Source organism: Cygnus olor, chromosome 17 (assembly GCF_009769625.2).
Source record: "Cygnus olor isolate bCygOlo1 chromosome 17, bCygOlo1.pri.v2, whole genome shotgun sequence".
NCBI lineage: Eukaryota > Metazoa > Chordata > Aves > Anseriformes > Anatidae > Cygnus > Cygnus olor.
In genome coordinates this window covers 7,966,945-7,987,795 of record NC_049185.1, presented here as the reverse complement: position 1 = coordinate 7,987,795, position 20,851 = coordinate 7,966,945, and the positions used below count along the sequence as shown (strand labels likewise).

Here is a 20,851-nt window from a genome sequence, read left to right as displayed (position 1 = left end):
ATAATTTGAGGCGCTCTGGTGCTGAAGTTTTCCCCTAAGGAATACTGGGCTGGGGGAGGGAATCTCAAAATGATCTTATCTTACATTACACAGAATCTCTTGCATTACTTACTGTGGCATATTGTTTCCTCCCACAGAGTTCTGCTCAATCGCTTTCAGGAAGAGGCTACTCCGTAAGTCATTTTACAGCTAATTCTTTCACTTCTGTTGATGTTGATTGCAGAGGTTTACATTACCTATTGCATATCCACTGACACGAAAGAAATGCGGAATGTAAAAAATAGGCTTAGAGAAGAGGCCTGTCATGCACGTGGCAAGGGACAGCTCTGACGTGAGAGAGCGTTCGGAGTCTGGGGGCTCCTTGAGTTTAATTTTATGCCTATAGGGAGGGGTTTTTGGTTGTTTTATGGTGCATTTGTGCTAGATAGCCATCTCCTGAGAATTAAAAGATGTGAGAGGGGAGAGTTTTCAACACCAGTGGGAGATGTTTCCCTCCTCTCCTCTCTCGCTCAGCCCTGCATAGGTTGTCATTTGTGCATTAAATACAAAAACCAAAGAGAAAATGACTGCACTTTAAGAAGAATTGTGACCCTCACCAGTCTGAAAAAGTCAATACTCTCTTGTTTACAAACTCTGAGTTACAAGACATTGTAGCAGAAAAAAATCCCTTGTTTTCAGAGGACAGTGTTGCTGGTCCCAGGTATAAGTGCTATAGGGCTGGTGGTGCAGGGCCAGGGCACATCTACATACGTATACAGGGCAGTAGTGATGTTGAATTGACCATTTCTGTTCACATGTACCTTATTTATGTGTACAACAATGACATTTCCTCACATAGAGATGGTATAGTTATTTGTTTATTTGGGTACCTTTGCTGCTCAGTGGTCCAAAAAGGCAGGCACATAGATGTTATTGCATGTATTAATGAAGAAATAGGAGAGGGTATGAGTGGCTTAGCAATGTCAACACGAAAATTCCTGGAATCACACTATATCTGCCTCCCATAACCAATGTATGGTATGTAGATACCCGTTATGGTATCCTGGTTGTTCAGCCAATAAATCATGTATTCCCTCATTACTGGTGCAAAGGCTGTAGGTAAAGGTGTTTGCTAATCTTGTATGCAAATCTGAATGAGAACATCTACGTGCAGTTAACAATTCCTGCCTACACTTATTGACAATAATTGCTTTTTTCATGACCTTTGCCATGATAAAGTTTTGCCTTCTAGACGCATGGTCTAAAACTCCTATCAAAAGCCATAGCTGTTCACTTTCCATCAATCAAAATGAGTAAACTTCATATCCTTTAGGAACCTGATGAGAGAACTGGTACACAATTTTTCGTGATAATCACATGAATTATTTTCTTCAAATAATTTGTTTGGAGATGTTTGATGGAACCCGTGAGGTCCTACCTGGTGCTGTGTGCACAGAGAATGAATTAATTGCTAGGCAGTTCACAATTTATATTCTGATTTCATAGCAACACTGTTGCACGCTATCATATGTATTATCAGAAATACATAATACAAAGCTAGGCACATTTAAATCACAAATGCTTTAAAAAATAACACATGACTTGAAAAGTCTTATGGTATTACGAATGTTGTCACAAATTTTTAGACAGTAATGACACATGTCTCCTAAGTGTCCTTCTGTGAAAAGCTTTCCAGCATCCCAGGTGAGTATCGTTACTTAATTCACCGAGTGATGAGGAACATTTGCTCTCGTACAGGGATTTAAATCTGTACTTGCAGACCAGTTGAGTGCCGCTCCCCCTGTACGTGAACAGCTGGATCCACCTAAGCTTTTAAAGGCAGATGCTGTATCTTCTTTTTGTCTGTAAAATGCCATGCATGCCTGTGGCACAACATGAATGATAATGAATCATCTTCACAGATTTCATGACTGAGGGCATGGTTGGGGAATGAAACAGTTTCCCACTGGCTATAACATAGGTTTCAAAATCTTAATGGAAAAAGGCCGAAGAGTTCTTTTTAGAGTCTCTAGGCCAGTAAATCATAGGACTGTTTTCCACCATCACTGAATGTTAAGAAATTTACTTCTGTCTCTCAGATAAATTATTCTGAGAAGATTTCTAGCTCCTTCTCTGTGCATGTTTGGGGACAAGTTTCTTTTATTTAGCCAACCCATAACCTGTCAAGGGAGGTAAGAGCTTTCTGCGCGCCAAGGCAGTATTTTGAGATCATGAGCAGTGTGAGCTGGGGTTGCTTTTCCTTTTGGGTTGTCATTTTCCCTGTTAAATTGCCTTCTGCCTCACCAACTACTAGCTGTTGAGGCTGACCGTTTCCCTTAAGACTCTGATGCTGCTCCAAATTGATTCAGCATAAGGCAGAGACTATCACTTCCAGCACTGCCAGACCTCGCTGGCCCAAACCTGTGCTGGAAGCTGATTCTCCCAGGTGGCAGAGATGTTCAAACCACCAGTTCAAGAAGACTGGCCCCAAACCAGGGGTTGTCCATAATATCCTGTAACAGTTTTCATTTTCTCGTGAAAGCAGCTGTATATGAAACACTAAGTCAGTATTTTGGCTCTGCCCCTGTTTACATCAAATAGGTTGTTTGCCAGACATGGTGAAAGCATGTTAAGAAGTAGTGCTAGCAGGAGGCACGGTGGAGACACCGTTTCTTGTACTTGCCTGATATCCTCCTGATATCTGTGCACGGCTTGTGTCGTTGAAGACTGTCACTTGCAAAATGATGATATATATCGTTACTCTGTGAAGTGCTTGTACCGGGTTTCATAAGCAGCTGTTTAAATACCACAAACTATTTTGTGCGTGTTCATTTTTTAATTAGCTTGCTTCAAATCTGCCCGCTTCACCGTTCGCTTCCTTCAGCTGTCCTTGCAGACCAGGTTGATTTCAGAAACGCTGGTAAACAAATAAAAGGACGTTTTAAGAAAATGCACATTTGCAGAAAGAGCACATAGAACCTGTCGTAGGTCTCTTGTGTGAAAAGTCTCAGTCCAAGGTTTCAGTCAGGCAAGCCAGGCAAGGCCTGCCTGCGTGCTCAGCACAGGTTGGCACCACCTGCCTCGGCAAGCTGGGGGCCCGGGAGCTGAAGTTAAGAAAATTAAATACAAGGGTCTGCATAATAGCTCCTGAGTGCTGAATATTCCAACAACTTCATTGATTTCAGGCTTCCCACGGAGCCTAAATAAGGACCGTGCTTGCAATAACTGAAGTCCTGGTGTCGCTGAAGTTAACAAAGACCTCTGGTTATCTTCAGCTGCGCGCAGATTTAGTTTCTACATTTGAAAATTGTGGCCTCCAAAGCAGTGCTAACAGTGACTTGGCGTGTAGTTTCACAGTCTGTCTGAGGAGGTCACAGGCAAAATTTCTTATAAACGGATTTCCCAAAATAAAGTTTTGAAAAGCACGTAGTTTGACATGGATAACATGAGACATATCTGTGTCTGTACTGTTTCTGCAGGCTCCTTATCTCTTCAGTAGCATGTGATCCATATCCTTATCTTACTGAATGTATACTTCCGCTATGCTGAGAAATAGAATGCTAGTTTGTTTATAGAGGTTAATATCTTATTCTCTTTATGACTTGATTGTTACATATATGCGATAAACTACTCTAGCCATTTGTCACACTTCCTGCACACACAAATGAGATTGGTGATTTTAGTCAGACAGGTCTGTCTGTGTACTCTGAGCAGACAAAACAGATTGTCTTTTTGGTAACAGTATGAGAGGCCTGTCTATCTGAAAACGCACTGATTTGTTGAAAAATAAATGTAAAATTAGAGATTAGCTGCATATTGAGGTTTCAGTATATATCACTGAAGTTGCCTGTGGACCATTTTTCAAATTTCTGATAGCTAAGTCAATTAAAGACCTAACATACTTAGAAAGTAGTTACAACGAACATAAAATCAGTACTTACAGTTAGTTATTAATGGCTAAAAAGTTGGAGTTGTTTATAACGTTGGGCTCATCATATAGACAAACCCAAGCTGCAGTTGAACTTGACTCACTTCTGCAGAGTACAGTAAAGGAAGGAATTGGGAATATGTGGTAGCTTAAAAAATAAAAAAAAACCTTTTCCAATAAATTATGCAGTTTATTTATAGAACATCTGTGCAGCTGTTACTCCTCTGAAATGAAAGGGGCTAAAATGCAGGAGTGAATAAACTTGAAAGCATATGGCAAATGGGTAGGCAGTGAACCAACCTGTCTGAGCATACCTTGGAACAAAAGGATGATGAGATGTCTTTGTTTTGTTTTATTCGTTCTTGAAAGATTTTTATTTTTCATAAAAGCAGTAATGCACACTTGGCAACAGCGGCTGCTGATTTTTATTCTGAGCTTCTGTAAAATATCAAAGTCTTTGCAGTCCCGTCGAATCCCTGGCAGCTCATCAAATTCTGTTGACTTTACATCTTTCTTGTTGAGCACCGGAAACCAGCGTCTCCAATAACTCAGACTAGCTCATGGGTGTCAAGAAATTTGCAAAAAGTCCCTAAGGCCTGCAGAGCCGAGCGGGTCATCCAGAGCCAGGTCAGTGCTACTTGCACCATGCAACCTGCTTGCTTTCTGCTTTGTGAGGCAGCCCAGCAACGAGCACCTCTGTGCTTGGAGCACCCTGAGCCCTGCCGCACCGCGTGCCTGTGGCCCAGCCTGCCCTGGCTTCCCAATTGTTAGAGATGATCTTTGTGGCCTTGCAGGATTCTCTCATTGAATCGTGTATCTGTTCTGTGTGCTTGATGGGGCTGTACAGGGTGCTGCCACCGAACGGAGCTGCCCAGGACCACCTTTACTCGCTCAGAGCTCCTTACCTGGTGCCATGGGCACGTGTGCTGGGAGTTGAGTCGCCTGATTTGCAGCGTGGAGGTGGCCTCTGGTGCAGCAGGCGCAGTGGGAAGGAGGACAGGTATGAGTGACAGCAAAGTGCTAGGTAATCATCAGCCTTGAGCTGTTGACTGTTTGCAGGTTTATATACCCTCATATACCCTGTAAAGCTCTTTTCACGGCCTGTTTTAATTTTGTGCCAGCTCAATGCAGCTCTGTGCAACCCTGAAACAGATGGTCCCTGCTAAGGAGGCAGCTCCCACGCCAGAAACCCTCGGTGCGTGTACAGGCAGGTTTGGCGTTTCGGCGTAATGGTTACACAACGCGCGGAAGCTCATGCCAGCAGCGCTCCGCTGGTCCGCCCGGTGCTTCGAGGATGCTCTTGTGCTCTCAGGCTGGGGACCAAAGTGTCAGATTTAGAAAAGCACCTTCAGCAGCTTCTTTTTCATAAACATCTCAGCTCAACGCCACAGGTGACGGTTCTATACCTTGCCACTTATGTGATTGCCATCGAGAATCTGGCATCCTGAGAGAGATCCATTTCTGCACTAAGATCAGCAAAAGGATTGCACTGAAGCATGTATTGCTTCTGCTTGGGAATTCTTGTGTGGTTCAGCTCGTGGGTGTGGAAGTGTGCTCAGTGACCAGAGGCAAACCTGACTTGTAACTTATGGGGCTCCTCCACTTGCTGATCTGTCATATGCTAATGAAAAATCTCTCCTCTGTAGGTAGGTAAAATTTTGTAGCTGGGCTGGAAAAATCATTGTATTTTAGGACCTCTGATAAATTAGCATTTTTCCTTGCCAAAAATCAATATTGGAAACAGGGCTCTTGTTATGAATCTAAAACTCCTTGAGCTGGAGCCAAAGTTAAATGATAAAAAAAAAAAAAAAAAAAAAAAAAAGTGAATTTAATATGCATTTCCTACAATAGTGTGCCTGTGGGCTGGCAAAATGAACAAGATTTTCTGGACAAGATTTATGAATAAAGGAGTAATCATTCCAAAATAAGTATCAATCTTGTTTTGCCATGATGCCAAGTATAAAAAAGGGACTGTAATTGTCTTTCTCTTCTGGACAAGAAGAAGAATGGCAGATATGTTCCCTTCAGGTGGAGCAATGCTCTGTCTTCTTTGAAGACAGATACTCAGAAAGAGAAAAGAAAAAGGGTCTGTGATAAAGTGATGTGGTCTGCAAGAGCTGTGGCAGTGCAGAGGATGAGAAATAGAAAAATAACAGTGTATAATAGAAATATAAAGAATTTTTAAAGGAGGTTTCTCTGTAAGATAGCTAGAATTTTGGAGAACCAGAAACATAATTGTGGGTGTCAGTCCAAAGCAGTTAACTTCTGCTGCAGTTCTTTGCGTGTGTTCCTAAATAGCCTCACTTCACAAGAACTCTCCCCATGTTTGAGTTCACCCAGACAAGCCGGGTTTACTGAATAAATACTCCAAGTTTGTTTGTTCTGAGTGCCGAGTGCTGTGTGAGATAGGGCCAGGCTGCTGTAAGCCAGCCAAGGAGCTGGCCCCTTGACTCTGGAGTCTCTCCCATAACCCATGAGCTCCAGTGCTGTTGAGTAATTAGGGCATATATTATTCCAGATTTGTGGGAGCTCTTGAGGGTTTTTGAAATGTCCTATGAAAAGCGTAAGCAGAAGTACAAACATAAATGAACTACATGCTTCAGCTTTACAAATACTGGAGCCCATAAACATCCTTACAACACATTTTCCTTTAGAAGTTCCCTTTTCTGAAAATCTGTTTCTTCTTAGACGACTTCTGCTTTTAATTAGGATGAAAAGTCCCATAAATTTTCACTCATCTCCTCAGCCATAAATAAGCACAAAGAGCCCTCTCCGGCTAAGTTTGTCTGCCCAATCCAGCAGCGCTGCAGAGAGGTGGCCTTGGAGCTGCCCGAGCAGCGCTCCGGCAGCAGCAGTGCCCTTTGTCCCTGAGGCACCAGCAGCGTGGGGCAATGCTGATTTCCATAAATCCCCCAACTGCAGGGGAGCCGCAGCCGGCAGACACTGCGAGCCCCTGGGAGCCCCTCAAGGGAAGGGGCAGATGACTTCTGTGTGATTTTTGCCCACGTTTTTAATCTTTCCAGCCATCGCCCCCAGCTTGGCTGGGGGCACTGTGGGGGATCCGGTGGCTAATCTGTCTAGAAAGATGCTGTTGTTATACAAATGCATCCCATGAAATTCCCCGTGCTTCTCGTCTTTTGGGGTAGGATAACCTCGCTGTCGCTGGCCTTGCACACTGAAATGGAGAGTTGTCCAAAATCCATCTTAAATTCACCAGCCTGGAAAGGATTACACCCTTCTGGAGAGGAAAGGCAAAGATTTTGAGAATATCTGGTTTTATTTCTAGACCTTTTTGATTAAGACTGTCCTGAAGCAGTTGTGTCATACATGAGCTATAGCTTTCCTTGTATGCTAGGGCAGGGTATTTGCTTGTCTGAGTGGTTTTCACATCATTATTTGTTCTCCCAGCTCTTTCCTTACAAGCCCTTGCCTTGTTCTACCTTTCTTTTCTTTCCATTTACCAAAACCAACAAAAAGACGATTAAAACAGGCGGTTGATTAGAATCAGGGCTACTTACCAGATGAGCACAATGAACAGGGGAGGAGTGTGGAGCCTCTGGGGGGAGAGAGGTTGTTTCTGATTTTCTGTAATGCTCTGTTAGTCCTGTGCAGTGACAAGTGGCGATGCTAGGGTGTTGTACCTAGAGAAGGGGTTAAAGTAGCCAATTTCTGAGGGCTGCATGATCGTGCTGGAGTTTGCTGTGCTGGGTGCTGTGGTGTGTTCCTCGGAGGAAATTCACGTGGCAGGCGAGTTCACGCTTTCTTGTTTTATCTCATATCTCAATATGCCCTTGCAGAAACCTACACCCAAAACCACGGAGTGTAAGAGGAGCAGCAGAGGAAATAACAGTGACATTAACTCGCGGTGCTATTGTAGAAATGAGACAAATGACATGTTTTGTTGACCTTAATAGTAAATGAACAAGAGAGAACAAGGAAAAGGGATTGAGTGAATGAACTTTGTGGATGCTATTGGCATTAGAGAATGCTGTCTTCTTCATGTGTTGCAGGATTTAAAATATTTAATTGTGCAGTTCTGTGGAATAACCTTTTGCCCTTGTGCTCAGGGACTGATTTCTAGTATGTCCCCAAATGGTTGTACCTGTGTTGAACTGCAGGGAAATAAATAGGTCTACAGAGGGTCAGTTATTTGGATTGATGATAAAGCTAGCTGCTGCATATCTGCAGTGCAGGGAGGGTTTCCTTTAGGTTGGTGGTCTTCACTCAATTTCAGCACGTGCATTTCTTCCTTGTCACCTCTTTTTTTTTAACTGGAATTCGTTATTAAAGGTTAGAGAGAGAGATATTCGCCAATGTCAGAAAACAAAGATGCAGCTTTAATTTAACAAAACAACAGATGCAATCCTAAGTCAGATCTCACCCCATAGAAGGGTTTTAGTAGCATATTGAAGGTGTGGTGGCTCTGCTGTGACAACTGCACATGGGGGAAAATCTGTTGTATGTTGCAGGTTGAGGTTTCGCTCTTTCTCACTTCGTGTTTCAGCCTGGCTGCAATATACCAGTCTGCTAAGACGTAAATATAGTGGGGAACTTAACTGTGTGTGCAGCAGAAAGGCAGCACTCCCCCATTTGGGAGGGGTGAAAGAAGAGAGGAATGGCACCGTGCTTGCTCCTGTATGGAGGACAGCCAGCCAGGGGAGGAGCCCAGAGTGCTGTTAGGCTCCTGCTGCAAGACTCAAGTTGTTACTGGAAGGACTGGACTTCTCATCTGCTTTGCTAGGAGAGGAGCTTTCAGATGGAAGCCCTACTCAGCCGTGTGAAATGTTTCCTGCATGGTGTCAGAGCTTTCACTTCCCATCGCGTTAACATTTCAGCTTTGCAGTTCCTCGTTGTTGATCCCAGCCCCAGTCGCCGTGACTTGCTGGTGACATTTTAGAAAGTGAAATAACACCCAGGTACCCTTTCTCCTTCTTGTGGCAAATAAATAAACGAAACTGTAGGAGGCTTGATGTAAAACTTGAAGACAGGCAGGGAATGCGGCTCAAGGGGAAAAATGTAGATGAATCCATAGCATGCAGCCCATGTGTGAGATGAGTCGCACTGGGATGGGAGACCTTTGCAATACGGTTTGGTAACTGGTAAGGCCAAGTACTCTTTTTTATTGGTAGGCTATTCATTTGAGCAAACGGTTTTGTGGAGGCAGTGGTGTAATTCAGAAGTCCAGTGGTTGACATACCCCAAGGTTGGTCATTATAAGTCTTGTTTTAAAACCTGCTGATGGATGAGACTAATGTTACGAGAGAAATTTTTAACTTCCAGTTAAAAAATACCCAATGTTCAGCTTAGTTGCAGCTGATTGTAGCTGTTCTTTCATTTTTCAGCTCATCACAGGTCAGGAACTCAAAGGCACAGAGGCTGAATAGAACTGTTCATCACTCTGAGCCCTGCTTTGTTTTTGTGGGAATTGTCTGCTCCTGTAGCACTTTGTTTCATTACTTTTAAAAGTTTGGTTTACTAACCTGCTCTTGGAGCAGACACGAGCACCAAAGCTACTTTTTAATTAGCCCTGTGGCCCATCCGGTACGTGTGTGCTAACGTCTTGGCTGCACAATGTATTTCCAGTGGAAAGGAGCAGTATGCCATAGAGTCTTGTAACCTTGAGGTCAGTTTTGAGCTCAAAATTGCTTTTGATTATGGTGTTGGTATGTGTCTCAAAAAAAAAAAAAATCCAGCAAGCACTCGGGGTCCTTACATGGCGCTGCTGAGTTACACGCTCAAATAATGTCACATCTCGATTTTAAAGGAATTAACTGTTTTATTTAGGGATTCTTTCTGGATACAGTAATGTACTACTAATTGCGAATATTCAGAGTTTTGCAACCAGAATAGAGGAAAGATTAACACACTGTTACATCATAATAGGCACATCTGCAGTGGTTTCTACAGGAATGTAGCCTGATTCATACCTTGACTGTCTACATTTTATCTCTGTGTGGTATGATGGGTGAGACTTGCTCTTTGTGTGCCTGAACACTTATGGCCTAGATCTGTAGTATCTCAAGGAATTTTCTGGTCTGATTAATTTGCCACACATTTTTCAGAAAGCATCATTGCCAGTCTTCAAGAAACTTGATAGGGCTGTGTAGTTGTTAGGTGTTTGCAAACCTCAGTCAATTTTTTTAGATTGGTACTTTGCTGCCTGTAAATAAAAACAAGTTAGGGGTTTGATTCAGAAGCTATGTGTGGTTCTTAAGTTTTTTGGGCATGGTTGGACTTGATGTTGGGACAGTTCCTGGTACCCAAGTAATCAGCTAACCCAAACAGGAAGATTTCTGGCCCTGTGGTAGCTATCAGAGTGCTGTAGGTGAAGGATGATGCAGACAGCATAGCATGTGGTTTTAATTCAGGCAGCATCGCACTCAGACCAGTCAGTAATTACCAAGGGGAAAAAATGGTAACATCGAGGTGGGTGAAGCGTACATCGGTTTTAACAGGTTGATGAACCAGTGCTGTCAACTTCAGTGGTTAACAGCTCTGTTTTGTCACATATCACTTATACTCTACAAAGAGCCAGAGGTAAGCAAGTCAAAACATAATTGTTGTCTGCAGGGTTTCACCCTACCTCCCATTGCAGAGTAAGCTTTAACTCTACTTTTCTTCAGAATAATTCTTGGTGTATCATCAGATCATTGTGATGGCTATGAGAACTCCAGAAGTGATCTCTTGATGAGTTACTAAGGCCATGCGTGTGCCCTCTTTTTGTGTCCTGGTTAAGAATGCCAAATTAAGACAGCAGGAGAGATTTCTTGCTGACTTCACTAGGTGAGGGCTGACCTTCACGCTCCAGGCAGCAGCATGAACAGCTGAGACGTTAAATGTAGTAGGCTACTTACATTGTAAGGAACCAAAGATTCAGAATTTGTTCTCAGAAAGCACTCATGTTTAAAAGGTTCTTCTCTGTAAGCATTTTTCGTAGCAAGATACAAGCAGGTGTTGACACAAGCATGGTTGTAAGGCTCGTGATCAAAGCTAGATCAAACCCCCCTTTTCCAGCCTGCAGGACAAGTTTTCCCCACAGTATTCGCACCGTTCTTCCAAAGCTGCTTAATAGCATCTAGGCCAAGCAGCAGACTGGTTTACGAGGAAAAGGGCTTGAAACATGAAGATTAGGATATGACAGTGAAGAAGCCTGGGGCCAGTAAGCTCTGTGTAACTGGCAGGCATTGAGCTGGGATGGGTGGAGGGTGGTCACAGATTTGTTTAAGGCATCTTTCCCTCCCCCTCAGGACTTGCTGTTCTCTGAAGAGCCCTGGTTTGCATCACTTCTAATGAGCCGGGGAAGAGGGCGGGAGAGGGTAATGAATGGTCCCTTGAAAAGACGAGCCAGAAATACACGCCACACGCTGACCCAGTCAGCCTGTTTCACTGCAGCCAGTTTCCTGCCGAAGATTCATTTCGAAGAGATTGTGAGAGCACTCAAACAGGAAGCTGCAACTTCACCAAACGGTTTCGGTATCAGTGTGTTATCTGTGGTCATTCCCCTCTACAGCTTGCGGCGAGCTTCTGGTTAGCAGAGAAAGACACTTTGAGCTGAGCTGGCATCAGTTCCCACCTACTTAATCAGTTAAGTTGTGAGCCGTGCGGTTAGCTCGAGTCCCCTGGTTGTCTTGTGGATTGCCAGTGACAGGAAGGTGGAGATGCATTGAGTGGTTTAGACAGGAATAGCTTGGTTATCTGATGGTCACCCCAGAGACTGATAAAATTATGTGAGCTCTTTTCTGAGAAGACATCAAAAAAGCAGAAACTGTTGTCTGCAACCACCTGAAGAGTTTACAACGTCAAGGGAAATTTTGCTTATCTTAAAAGCCTCAAAACTGTTAAGCCGTCTTCACCACTGCAGACCACAGCAGTGCCTCAGACTCCTGGTGCACAGGATGAAGCTAGAAGAGCCCCTCACGTGCAAAGCTGTAAAATCATATTGAGGAAACGATAGAGATCAAATCTTCAAAAACTACTTGGGCACTTCAAACTGGAGGTGAACAACTTGAAACAGATGAGAGAAAGCAGTCTTTTCTGAGGGAACACCCCATAAGTTTTTGGAAAACTTGGTCTCTCTGAGGCTTTCACATTGCCAGGAGTTTGGGCATGCCAAGCAGTGAGTGACTGCAAAGCATGGCTGCTTGATGAGCCTGGACTAGCGAGAAGCCAAAACGGTGGTGGCAGTGACACGGGCTGGCAAATGTTAGGACAGGGAAGGTGGTCATATTCTCCGGACCACTTAGGGCACCTGATTTGTTTTCCTTGTATGTTTGCTGAGCAAACTGCAGGGTTACAATGGACAAGCTTCAGAAAGAGACCTGGGGCTAATGAGGCTTTAAATTAGGACTTTAAACGTGCCCTTGGGCAAGTTGCTGTGAACCTCAGTGCCCGAGTTTCTCTCTCTGAAATGGGGCAGGGATACTCATTGCTGCTGCATGTTGAGGTACACGGATGGAAAGTATGCTACCGAATGGCACGTTTGTAAGGGCATGCATCTGTGTACAGGGCTTGTAGGATGCTTTTGTCTGCTTGTGCTGCGTGGCTCAGAGTCTTTCAGTGGCAACCATAACAATCACTGCGTTTTTGACTCAAAGCTATTTCCTTTCCTGGTGCAGATTGTCTGGTATGCATAACGTGTTAATTTAACAAAGCAGTTCCTTTGATACAGCTTTAATTTTTTAACAACAGCTCGGAGGCAATGATGTACAGATTATATAGTGTCAGTTTCCCAATTAAAGTTTTACAGGAAAATACGCTGGTTTTGCTTTAAGCATGTGTTGAATTCTTCCTTGCGGCACTTGTGCAAATGAAAACTGTGCTATTGCAAAGCATCCATTTGAAACCTTGAAATATTTATTGCAGCTGCATTGAATACTGAAGCAGGAATCTTCCTGTAGGCTTGTTGATGTCTGTCATACGCATATATTTTGTAATTAAATGTCTGGAAGTGTGTGTGTATGTATGTGCGGTTGGGTTCTTGTGCTCTAGGTTTTTGCAGGTTTTGTTGTTGTTGAGCTGCTTTTCCTGAGAGAAATTTTTAACACGTCCCTTTTAAGATTTCCTATGAAATCTTAGCCAAGGCAAGACCGCATCTTTGAAGTGTAATGTAATAAAAATAAGGCTCCTATTAATTGTTGTGCAAAATGTTGAGGAGGTGACTAAACTGCTGCCCTTATTTGAATGTCAGGCCTTGTGAAGATCATCCCCGTGGCATAACATGCCCATTTGGAGGATGTAGGATGAAGAGTACCTGAAGGGATTAGGAGGATATATTTTATTCTTGAAACATCACCCACAGTCTGAATAATTAAATATATCTATTATTTTTAATGTTATTTTCTCTTTCCCCTTCTTTCTCCCAGCCCTTTGTCTCAGATAATACCAGGTCAGTGACTTCTCCTGTTTCTGTCACCTGGAACCAACAGGGACTGACCATGTCCAAAATCGTCTGCTGGTCTAGGAAAGCCTGCAACCCAGGGGATGCCACTGTGTGGAGCATAAGCTGAAACTCCTAGGGCAAAGCAACATAGGGCTGGTTTTAGAGGGGACTAGGGGTCGTCAGCTCCAGCAGCAGCAGAGCATGCCATTGGAAAGCTGCAGAGGCAAACACCTGGTGCCATCTCCCTCCCTGGTGGCACCAGCCACTGCTCACCCTACCAGAGGCACGTCCCAGCTCAGAAGTCTCACTCCCCTGGAAGGTGGGAGATGATCAGAACTGAACTGGAGTGTCAGATAGCTAACGGAGGTTACCCTGCAGCCTGTGGTAGCATTAGCTGTTGCCCAGATCTGCAAAGAAACACAAAGATCTTTACAAATGCATCTAAATCCAGCCATTAATGGGATTTTGAAAGAGGGAAGGTGCAGCTGCTTTTACTGGATAGTGAGCGTGATCTCTGAACATGCGACAAGCTAGCAGCCGGCAGCAGGGGCTTCAGAGCGTGCTGCATGTCTGAAATGCTCTCTGCTGCCCAAGTGCCAAGGAAACCACCTGCCCGCTCTGAAACCAAATGCTGCAGTCTCATGTGTTGAGCACTTCCCCTGTTTTCTTTCTTTTTCTTTTTTTTTTTATTTCCAGCCGATCTCTTTGGATTAGTCCTACTGCTAGATAATTACGGCTTTCATATTCACATCTTTTTCTCAAGCTTGGCTGCATTATTTTTGGGCATCTATTTAAGACTTAATTATTTTTTTAAAACATATTGTGTCCTTATTTGCATATTTGTATTTCAGAACAAACAAACAATGTCTCACAGTACATCTTTGTTCAAGTATTTTTCTTAACAAACAGAACTTTTTCAGGCATGCCAGAATCAGCTTCATTATATAAATCCTATTTATGGATCCTACTTAGAGCATGGAGGGGAGGGATTTAAAGGGGCGATTTCCACAAATGCTTTATCTGGTGCCGTATGAGAAGGTAGGGTAACAATTGTTTAATATTTCAAGGAAAGATAAGAGATTACAGCAGGTCCCCAGAGGAATGGCCTTTCTGTCTGTCTTGTCAGTGTTTCTTCTTAACTTCACTGTGTTGTTTCCTTCATCAGATACTGAAACAGAGACCCAGGACCTAAACAGAAGGGCAGAAGGCCTGCGGAGGTGGGCTATGTCTGCAGGATGACGGGCATTGTATAGGAAGCCTTAGTAGACACTAAACAAGATGAACGCACAAACCTTTCACTTTGCTGCAGTATGATGGGCTCTTCATACATAAATGAAAGAAAAATAGGCATTTATGTGGGAAATAAAAGCCAAGGCATTCATTATCAAAGCCAAAAGAAATTGATTCCGCAGCAGTATTTTGTTCCAGTGACTCTATTTGTATAATGTCCAATGATTGATGTAAAGTTAATCATTTTATCTGAAGGATGTTAGCGCAAGCTGACAATTAGGCTCTGCATCGCTGATTGGCTTCACTGTGGTTGGCACGGAGAACAAAAGTAGGGACAGCATAGCCTGTCAGGTCCCACTTCATCCACAGACTCGGTAGGTTTAAAGTATCTTGGGTGAAGGGAGAACAGCAAATCAGGGAATTTTGGAAAGAGTTTCTGTTGATTTCCTCAGTTGAATGATGGCCACTGAGCTGTTGGGTTGGCAGGATTGGTACTATAGTTGCTTTTCAGAAATCAATGCTAAAATCTGAGTATTCTGGCAAATATAAAGGAAATCATTTCTTCAAAAGATTCCAGTAACACTGCTGGGCTGAATGAGAAAAACGGTGGAAGTTGTTTTTAGGCAGTGTAGTTTAAATGAAGTATGCGAGTTGAAACATGCAAGAAGAGCTATGCAAATGAACTTCAGATGAATCTGGTGGTTAGCAAGAAAGGCTTTGGCATGTTTTTAACTAAAGTGTCTGTGCGTTACCCATCTTGTTGGCCCAAAGTGCTATGACACATTGTGCACCGGTGACTAACGCTTTAAAGTTTCTGTTCAGGTGGTTGGGTCAGCAATCAAAACGGGCTCGTTGGGAAGATCAAAGAGAAGGGCAAGTTCTCGAAAGAGAAAGAAAAATTAGAAGGGCAGTTTGCAGTTTCACATTAATTTTCTTCATTGCTATACTGGACAGCCAGGGAAAGCGAGGAGAAGGTGATTGCGTGAAGGGGTTGAGTAATGTCGAAATGTACAGGAACAAAGCTGCAGCAGGTCTGCCTGCCAGCTCTTTGTTGTGGGGTGCAGGGGCAGGCAGGATGGATCTCAGAGGCATGGCACGAGGTGTGCAAATGGTTCGTCCTCTGAACAATGCATAGGGCACCTAATGGTTTTATCCAGAGCTTTTGTGGGGCAAGGGCTGATTTGTGTGTGTTTTTTTTTTTTCCAGAGTTGTTTTACTGGAGGAGTGGGGTGAGAAAAAGATCCTCAATAGGACTAGTTTCTGCTTTGTGTTACGGATGCTTTACACCCGGTCTGATCAAAACCTTATCTCTGATCCGTCTTTGCCTTAGGCAAACATCCTTGTGTGTATTCTATTCAGGTAGCTCTTTACCTCGCTGGCCCTGGACAATGAGTGGGAGAACAGTAGGCTTTTTTTCATCTCTGTGACAGCAGTGGAGAGTTGCAGGAATCCCAAGAGAGCCCTGCACGTTGATGGAGAGGGGCTTCGCAGGCTAAACAAGACCACAGCACGGCTGCGGCTTGTGGCTTTGCCGAGCGTGGTGTTTTTCACTCAGCAGACCTTCTCAAGTTGATTGATTTTGTCAGAATTTGCTTTAAAAGAAATGAGTTCTTATCAGTGATAGTGAAACCTAAGGCAAACTTGTCATTGAAAATAAGCTTACAATGGCTTGATCAAGATCTCATGAATTGAGGTTTTTAGATATTGAAATGTGTTCAATTGCTGCAAAGCTGGAAGCACATATAGGAAGGAGATGTAATTAAAGCTGCATTGTGAGGAGCCAGATTCAGAGCTTCATGGAGCCCTACTGGTGGCATTTTCTGATTTCAGACCTGTAGTAATGTGCTTTTAATAATTTTGTGCTTCAATTTGGTCAGAACGGGTTGCCCTTTTACCCAGACCTCCTTCATAATGGTAGGTTTGTCTCATACCTCACTTAAGGAGTCCAGCTGGTGGCTTTCAACTTATTCCAATTCAAGAACACCCCAAGAGAACCACCACAAAAGTAGCAGAGCCCTGTAGTTTGAATTTAAGGCCATCTTGACCACCAAACTGGTGTCTCATCAGTGTGCCTCCGGACTCGGTGTCTGTCACCGTGGGCTTTCCTCCTCCTAACTGGAGCTGGGGTCAGACTTGTTTGGATATCGTGTTGGTCTCTGATGCCTATTTAATTTGCTGGAGTGGTGTTTTCGTGACACCACGGTGCGGTGAGAGTTGTAAACGATCCTGTTACTCATGTAGCCTTCATAATTTGGTTGAAAAACCTGCTTTTCAGTGAAACTCAGCCCAAAAGTTAGCATGTTCATCAGTCACTAAAGTGCCCTACAGTAGTATGAATTGCAGATTATTTTACAGCATGTACTTTTCTGGTTGCTTGCACAAACGTAATATAAAAGTTGCTTTTATATTAATCTTTAAAGTTGCAGTCTTGAATGCTTATAATTTCGGCATCCTGAATGTTAACCAACAAAGGAAGCGTGGTTTTGTGTTCAAAGGGCAGGACAAGGAGACAGGAGGTCTGTGCTCTATTCCCAGCGCTCCCGTAATCTCGCTTGGTGATCTTGGGCACGCTGCGCCCTGTGCCTCAGTTAGCTCCGCGTGGGGCGGGGAGACCTGCAGGGTGCCTCGGCGCGCACCGGCGGTACGGCTTTCATGGTCCCACATCTGCTGGTGGAAAGACAGGGCAGTGTTCGGAGTGCAGGAGCCGAGAAGCTGCCCAGCAGGTAACAGCGGTGTTCCCTCTGCATCAGCCCAGGGCCGGCATCGGCCACGCACATCTTTGTCTTCAATCTTATTTCCCCCTGTTGTATTTCTGTAGTTTGCACACAGAGGCTGGAGGAGACAGATTTCAGAGTCACCGCCCAGACTGATGGTGGTTTGTGCCAAAATCCACCCCATTCTTCCTGGGTACCCTGCTGCATGAGGGTACCCATCCCCAAAAAGTTGCCGCAGAGCCCCAGCACGCTGTGTTCCAGATGGCCTCGTCTTAACTCTGAATTTCCCCAGTTTCTTTGCTCCTCCAGGTTTGAGGTAGACAGCTTGATGTTACTTCAGAGCAGCCCTTTTGATGGCTGGAAATGATAATAGCCTGTGTCATCTGCCCTTTAGACGGCAGGGTTACGCCGCGGCCTTTATTCCCCGGCTCCCCCTCTGCAGCCCGTCCCACAGCGCGCCCGAGCCGCTCGCAGGTGTTCCCGCAGATCTGCCCTCTCACATGCACCGCAAATTAGTAACAGAAGCTAATGGCCCAGCATGCGGCCATCAAAGGGCTGACAATTCCAGCCTTTCCAAAGGGCCCTTTATGTCACAGCCCCCCACGAGACCTGTCCGGCTGAAAAGACTATTTGTCTGTCCCTGTGTGCGGGCCTGCTGCAGCGCTGCGGCCGGCTGCTGGCCTCACGCTGCGCCCCTGACTGTTGCTGCTAGCAACAGATAAAAATCACTGTTAACCACAGCGGGGCCCGCAGCACATCAATCACCCGGCCCAGATAAAGGCCTCGGGCCTTTGGCCCCATCCTTCGGTTGTTTCTAAATAATTTCCAGTGGCTGAGCATGCTATGGTGTAGGCTGGGTAATTCAGTCCAGAAAACTTCATTTCACTAAAAATGCTTTGATTCTTTTTTTTTTTCCTTCCTTTTTTTTTTTTAAAGACTGTTTTTGTTCAAATAGATGTTTGTTTCAAAAGGGGGAATTTAGCTGATGAAAGGGATGCCGTGAAAGTTCAGAGTGAGAATAATAAATAGAGCTGTGTGGTTAAGTGTAAAGTACAACCAAACGGGCAGCAAAAGGAATTAGCATTTACTAGGAGCAACAAAGCAACTTGGCGCTTTATAAGAAGCCTCTCTCTGCTCCAGTGTTGTTCAGCCTCCTGAATTTATATACATTTAAATGGAGATTAATCTTTATATATGGGTAACATCATTTCCACCACACCTTTATTAAAGAGATTTATAGCCGGGTATCAAATTACACTTTCAATACAGCCTAGTTGATTTTTGGTAGCAGCAAATCATATTTGTAACTACGAATAACTAAACAAATTTGACAGTAGCAAATTCTCTCCTTGACACAGCTAATTCTTCATCCTGTCTTAATGTTCTGCTGTAAAGCCATAAGAAATTGTGATGCTTAGAGCCTGACAGTCTTAGGTTTTGTTCTTACCACTTAGCAATCCTTCAAAGAAGAAACCATTGCAATTGAAATGGAGAAACATCGCAGACTCCATAGCAGGGAAATGCTCTCTTTAGATAAGCCCTGTTTTGCAGTCTTGCTGTGCTGTGCACATAGGTTGGATATAGCGGGATACTGAAGGTAAAATCCAGTGTTAGGTCACAGATAAAATCTGTGGAAACCCTAAAAATTAAATCTCAGCCTGTCCTCTGCACAAGCATCTTTGCATACTAATTGCAGGGGCCCTTTGTATTTATTGTAGATACTAATTGCCACTGGCTCTCGGTGGGAATTGGACACCTAATTCTCTTAATTCTGCTTTTAACCTCCCAGCTTACAAGCCTTGCATTTGAAGGCACCTCGGTCCTGCTAGTATCTTCCAAGTACAGGCCTGATTCCAGTGCACGCGCACTGCTGCTGTTTGGGTGCTGATGAATCTTGCACAGTTCTGAGATGTACGAACACTTCTTGGTCAGGTGTGATAACAGACTTCAGCTGCTTGGCGGTGGAAATAGGGACTGAACAGCAATTCCTCTCCGGGTCTGCCGGAGTCATAACACAGAGGCTGGATTACTTTACTTTGAGCCTGTGTGGTATTGTTTAGAGATAAATAGTTTATAAAATAATTTTATCTTAGTTTGCAACCACACTTGGAAGCACAGTACAGCTAAGGTGGAATGAACGTCAGAGGACTTTGTAAAAGCTTAAGGAAACCATCCATATACTTTCCAGCATAAACGGATGTACGTAGGATGCTTGCAAATCGGGAACATGCACAGCTAAATCCAAATGAGGGAATTTGAGAAATATGCAGAAGAAACTATCAGAGCTTCATTCCCATGGCAATGCTTAAGTTAAGAGGGACTTAATTAGGAGCTCAGGTCTGACCTGGCTGGTAGTAATGGGAGCAGAGCCTTTTGTTTCAGTAGGAGAGGACTTCATCCAGAGTGCCCTAGCAAAACAGTGAGCTTCTGAAATATGACTTGTTACTTTGTGGAACCTGTTATGTATTTCCTACTTCACTGTATGAATATGATATATATGATGAATTTGAGAAGTTTTCTGTAAAAACAAGATATTAGCTTGACGAAGTGTACCTGTGCAGTATGTCCTTCAGCATCTTCTCTGAAAAGCAAATTTTAAGATTGATCCTGATAGATTTTGAAAGAGGTAGCAATAAAATGTTTTTCATCCGGCAAGGTCACTGCAAATGCTGGCATCAGATCTTGATGGTGTGCCACTACCCTGTTTCCCCCTTCAGCTTGTTTTTTTATTTAAGAAAAAACAAACTCTACTATATAATACTGCCTAAGAAATAATGCAGGGAATGACAGAGAAGGGTAGGCTTAAATAACCCTGAGGGTGCTTATCTTCCTTGGCATTAACTTCACACCCACATTCATTATGTGAATGGGCCAGGGAAACTGTTTCTGTGACAAATGGGAGTGCAGGGTAGGTTGAACAGACTCAGTTCAATTTTAGGTAATGGTATACAATCATCTATATGGCAGTGTGCGATGCATGGAGTAGTCCCTCATTTAGAGAAGTTTGAATGCATAAAGCCCTATAAGAAACACTGTGATAATTCCGTTTCTTATTTTTAGGAAGAGTTGCAGTGCATACAATTAGCTCCTCTGTTCCCTCCCCCCTTCTGATAACACTAGTAGAGCTTCCCTCCACCTCTAACATCGCATCGTTGGGGTTGAACTTCCAACCTAACTGAGCTGGGAGGAGGATGGGGAGCGAGAAGCAGGTCCTCGGGCAGGAGATGGACAGGTACATTGACACGGCCGTTATTATTCCCTGGCAGGCAGGATTGGTTACTCTTCCATTGCACTGCTGCGTGCATAGATCAGACAAAAGACAGTTTCAGTTTGAATGGGAAGATGAATGGAGTCAGGACTTTGCTGCAAGCCGTGTGATACCCAGGCAGAGCAGCCTCCAGCATCCTAACTAACACGTCTGATTCTTGCTAGTATTGTGCTGAAAAGTTGCTTCTGGAAAATGTAACAGCACTTGTTGATAAATGTTCTTCTTGCTAATTGACCGCTGTGTTTGCACGCAGATGCGCTGACCTAGAGCTTCCCACATACCCGTGCGAATCCCTAAGATGGGCTAATTAACTTCTCCATCTTCATTTCCATGGCAAAATCTTCAAAACAGTT

General features: G+C 43.9%; 1 protein-coding gene across 42 annotated transcripts in view; it reads left to right on the top strand.

Annotated features, from left to right (window-relative positions):
- Positions 1 to 20,851, top strand: part of FBRSL1 (fibrosin like 1) — a 517,648-nt gene that overhangs the window by 236,184 nt on the left and 260,613 nt on the right. For 30 of the 42 annotated variants that reach the window (XM_040577040.1, XM_040577020.1, XM_040577034.1 and 27 more), the window contains one exon: positions 138 to 173. The exons of the other annotated variants lie outside the window; for them this stretch is intronic. In XM_040577040.1, the coding sequence (XP_040432974.1) occupies positions 138 to 173 (36 nt within the window). The remainder of the gene's footprint in view (positions 1 to 137; positions 174 to 20,851) is intronic. 42 annotated transcript variants of the gene reach the window in all.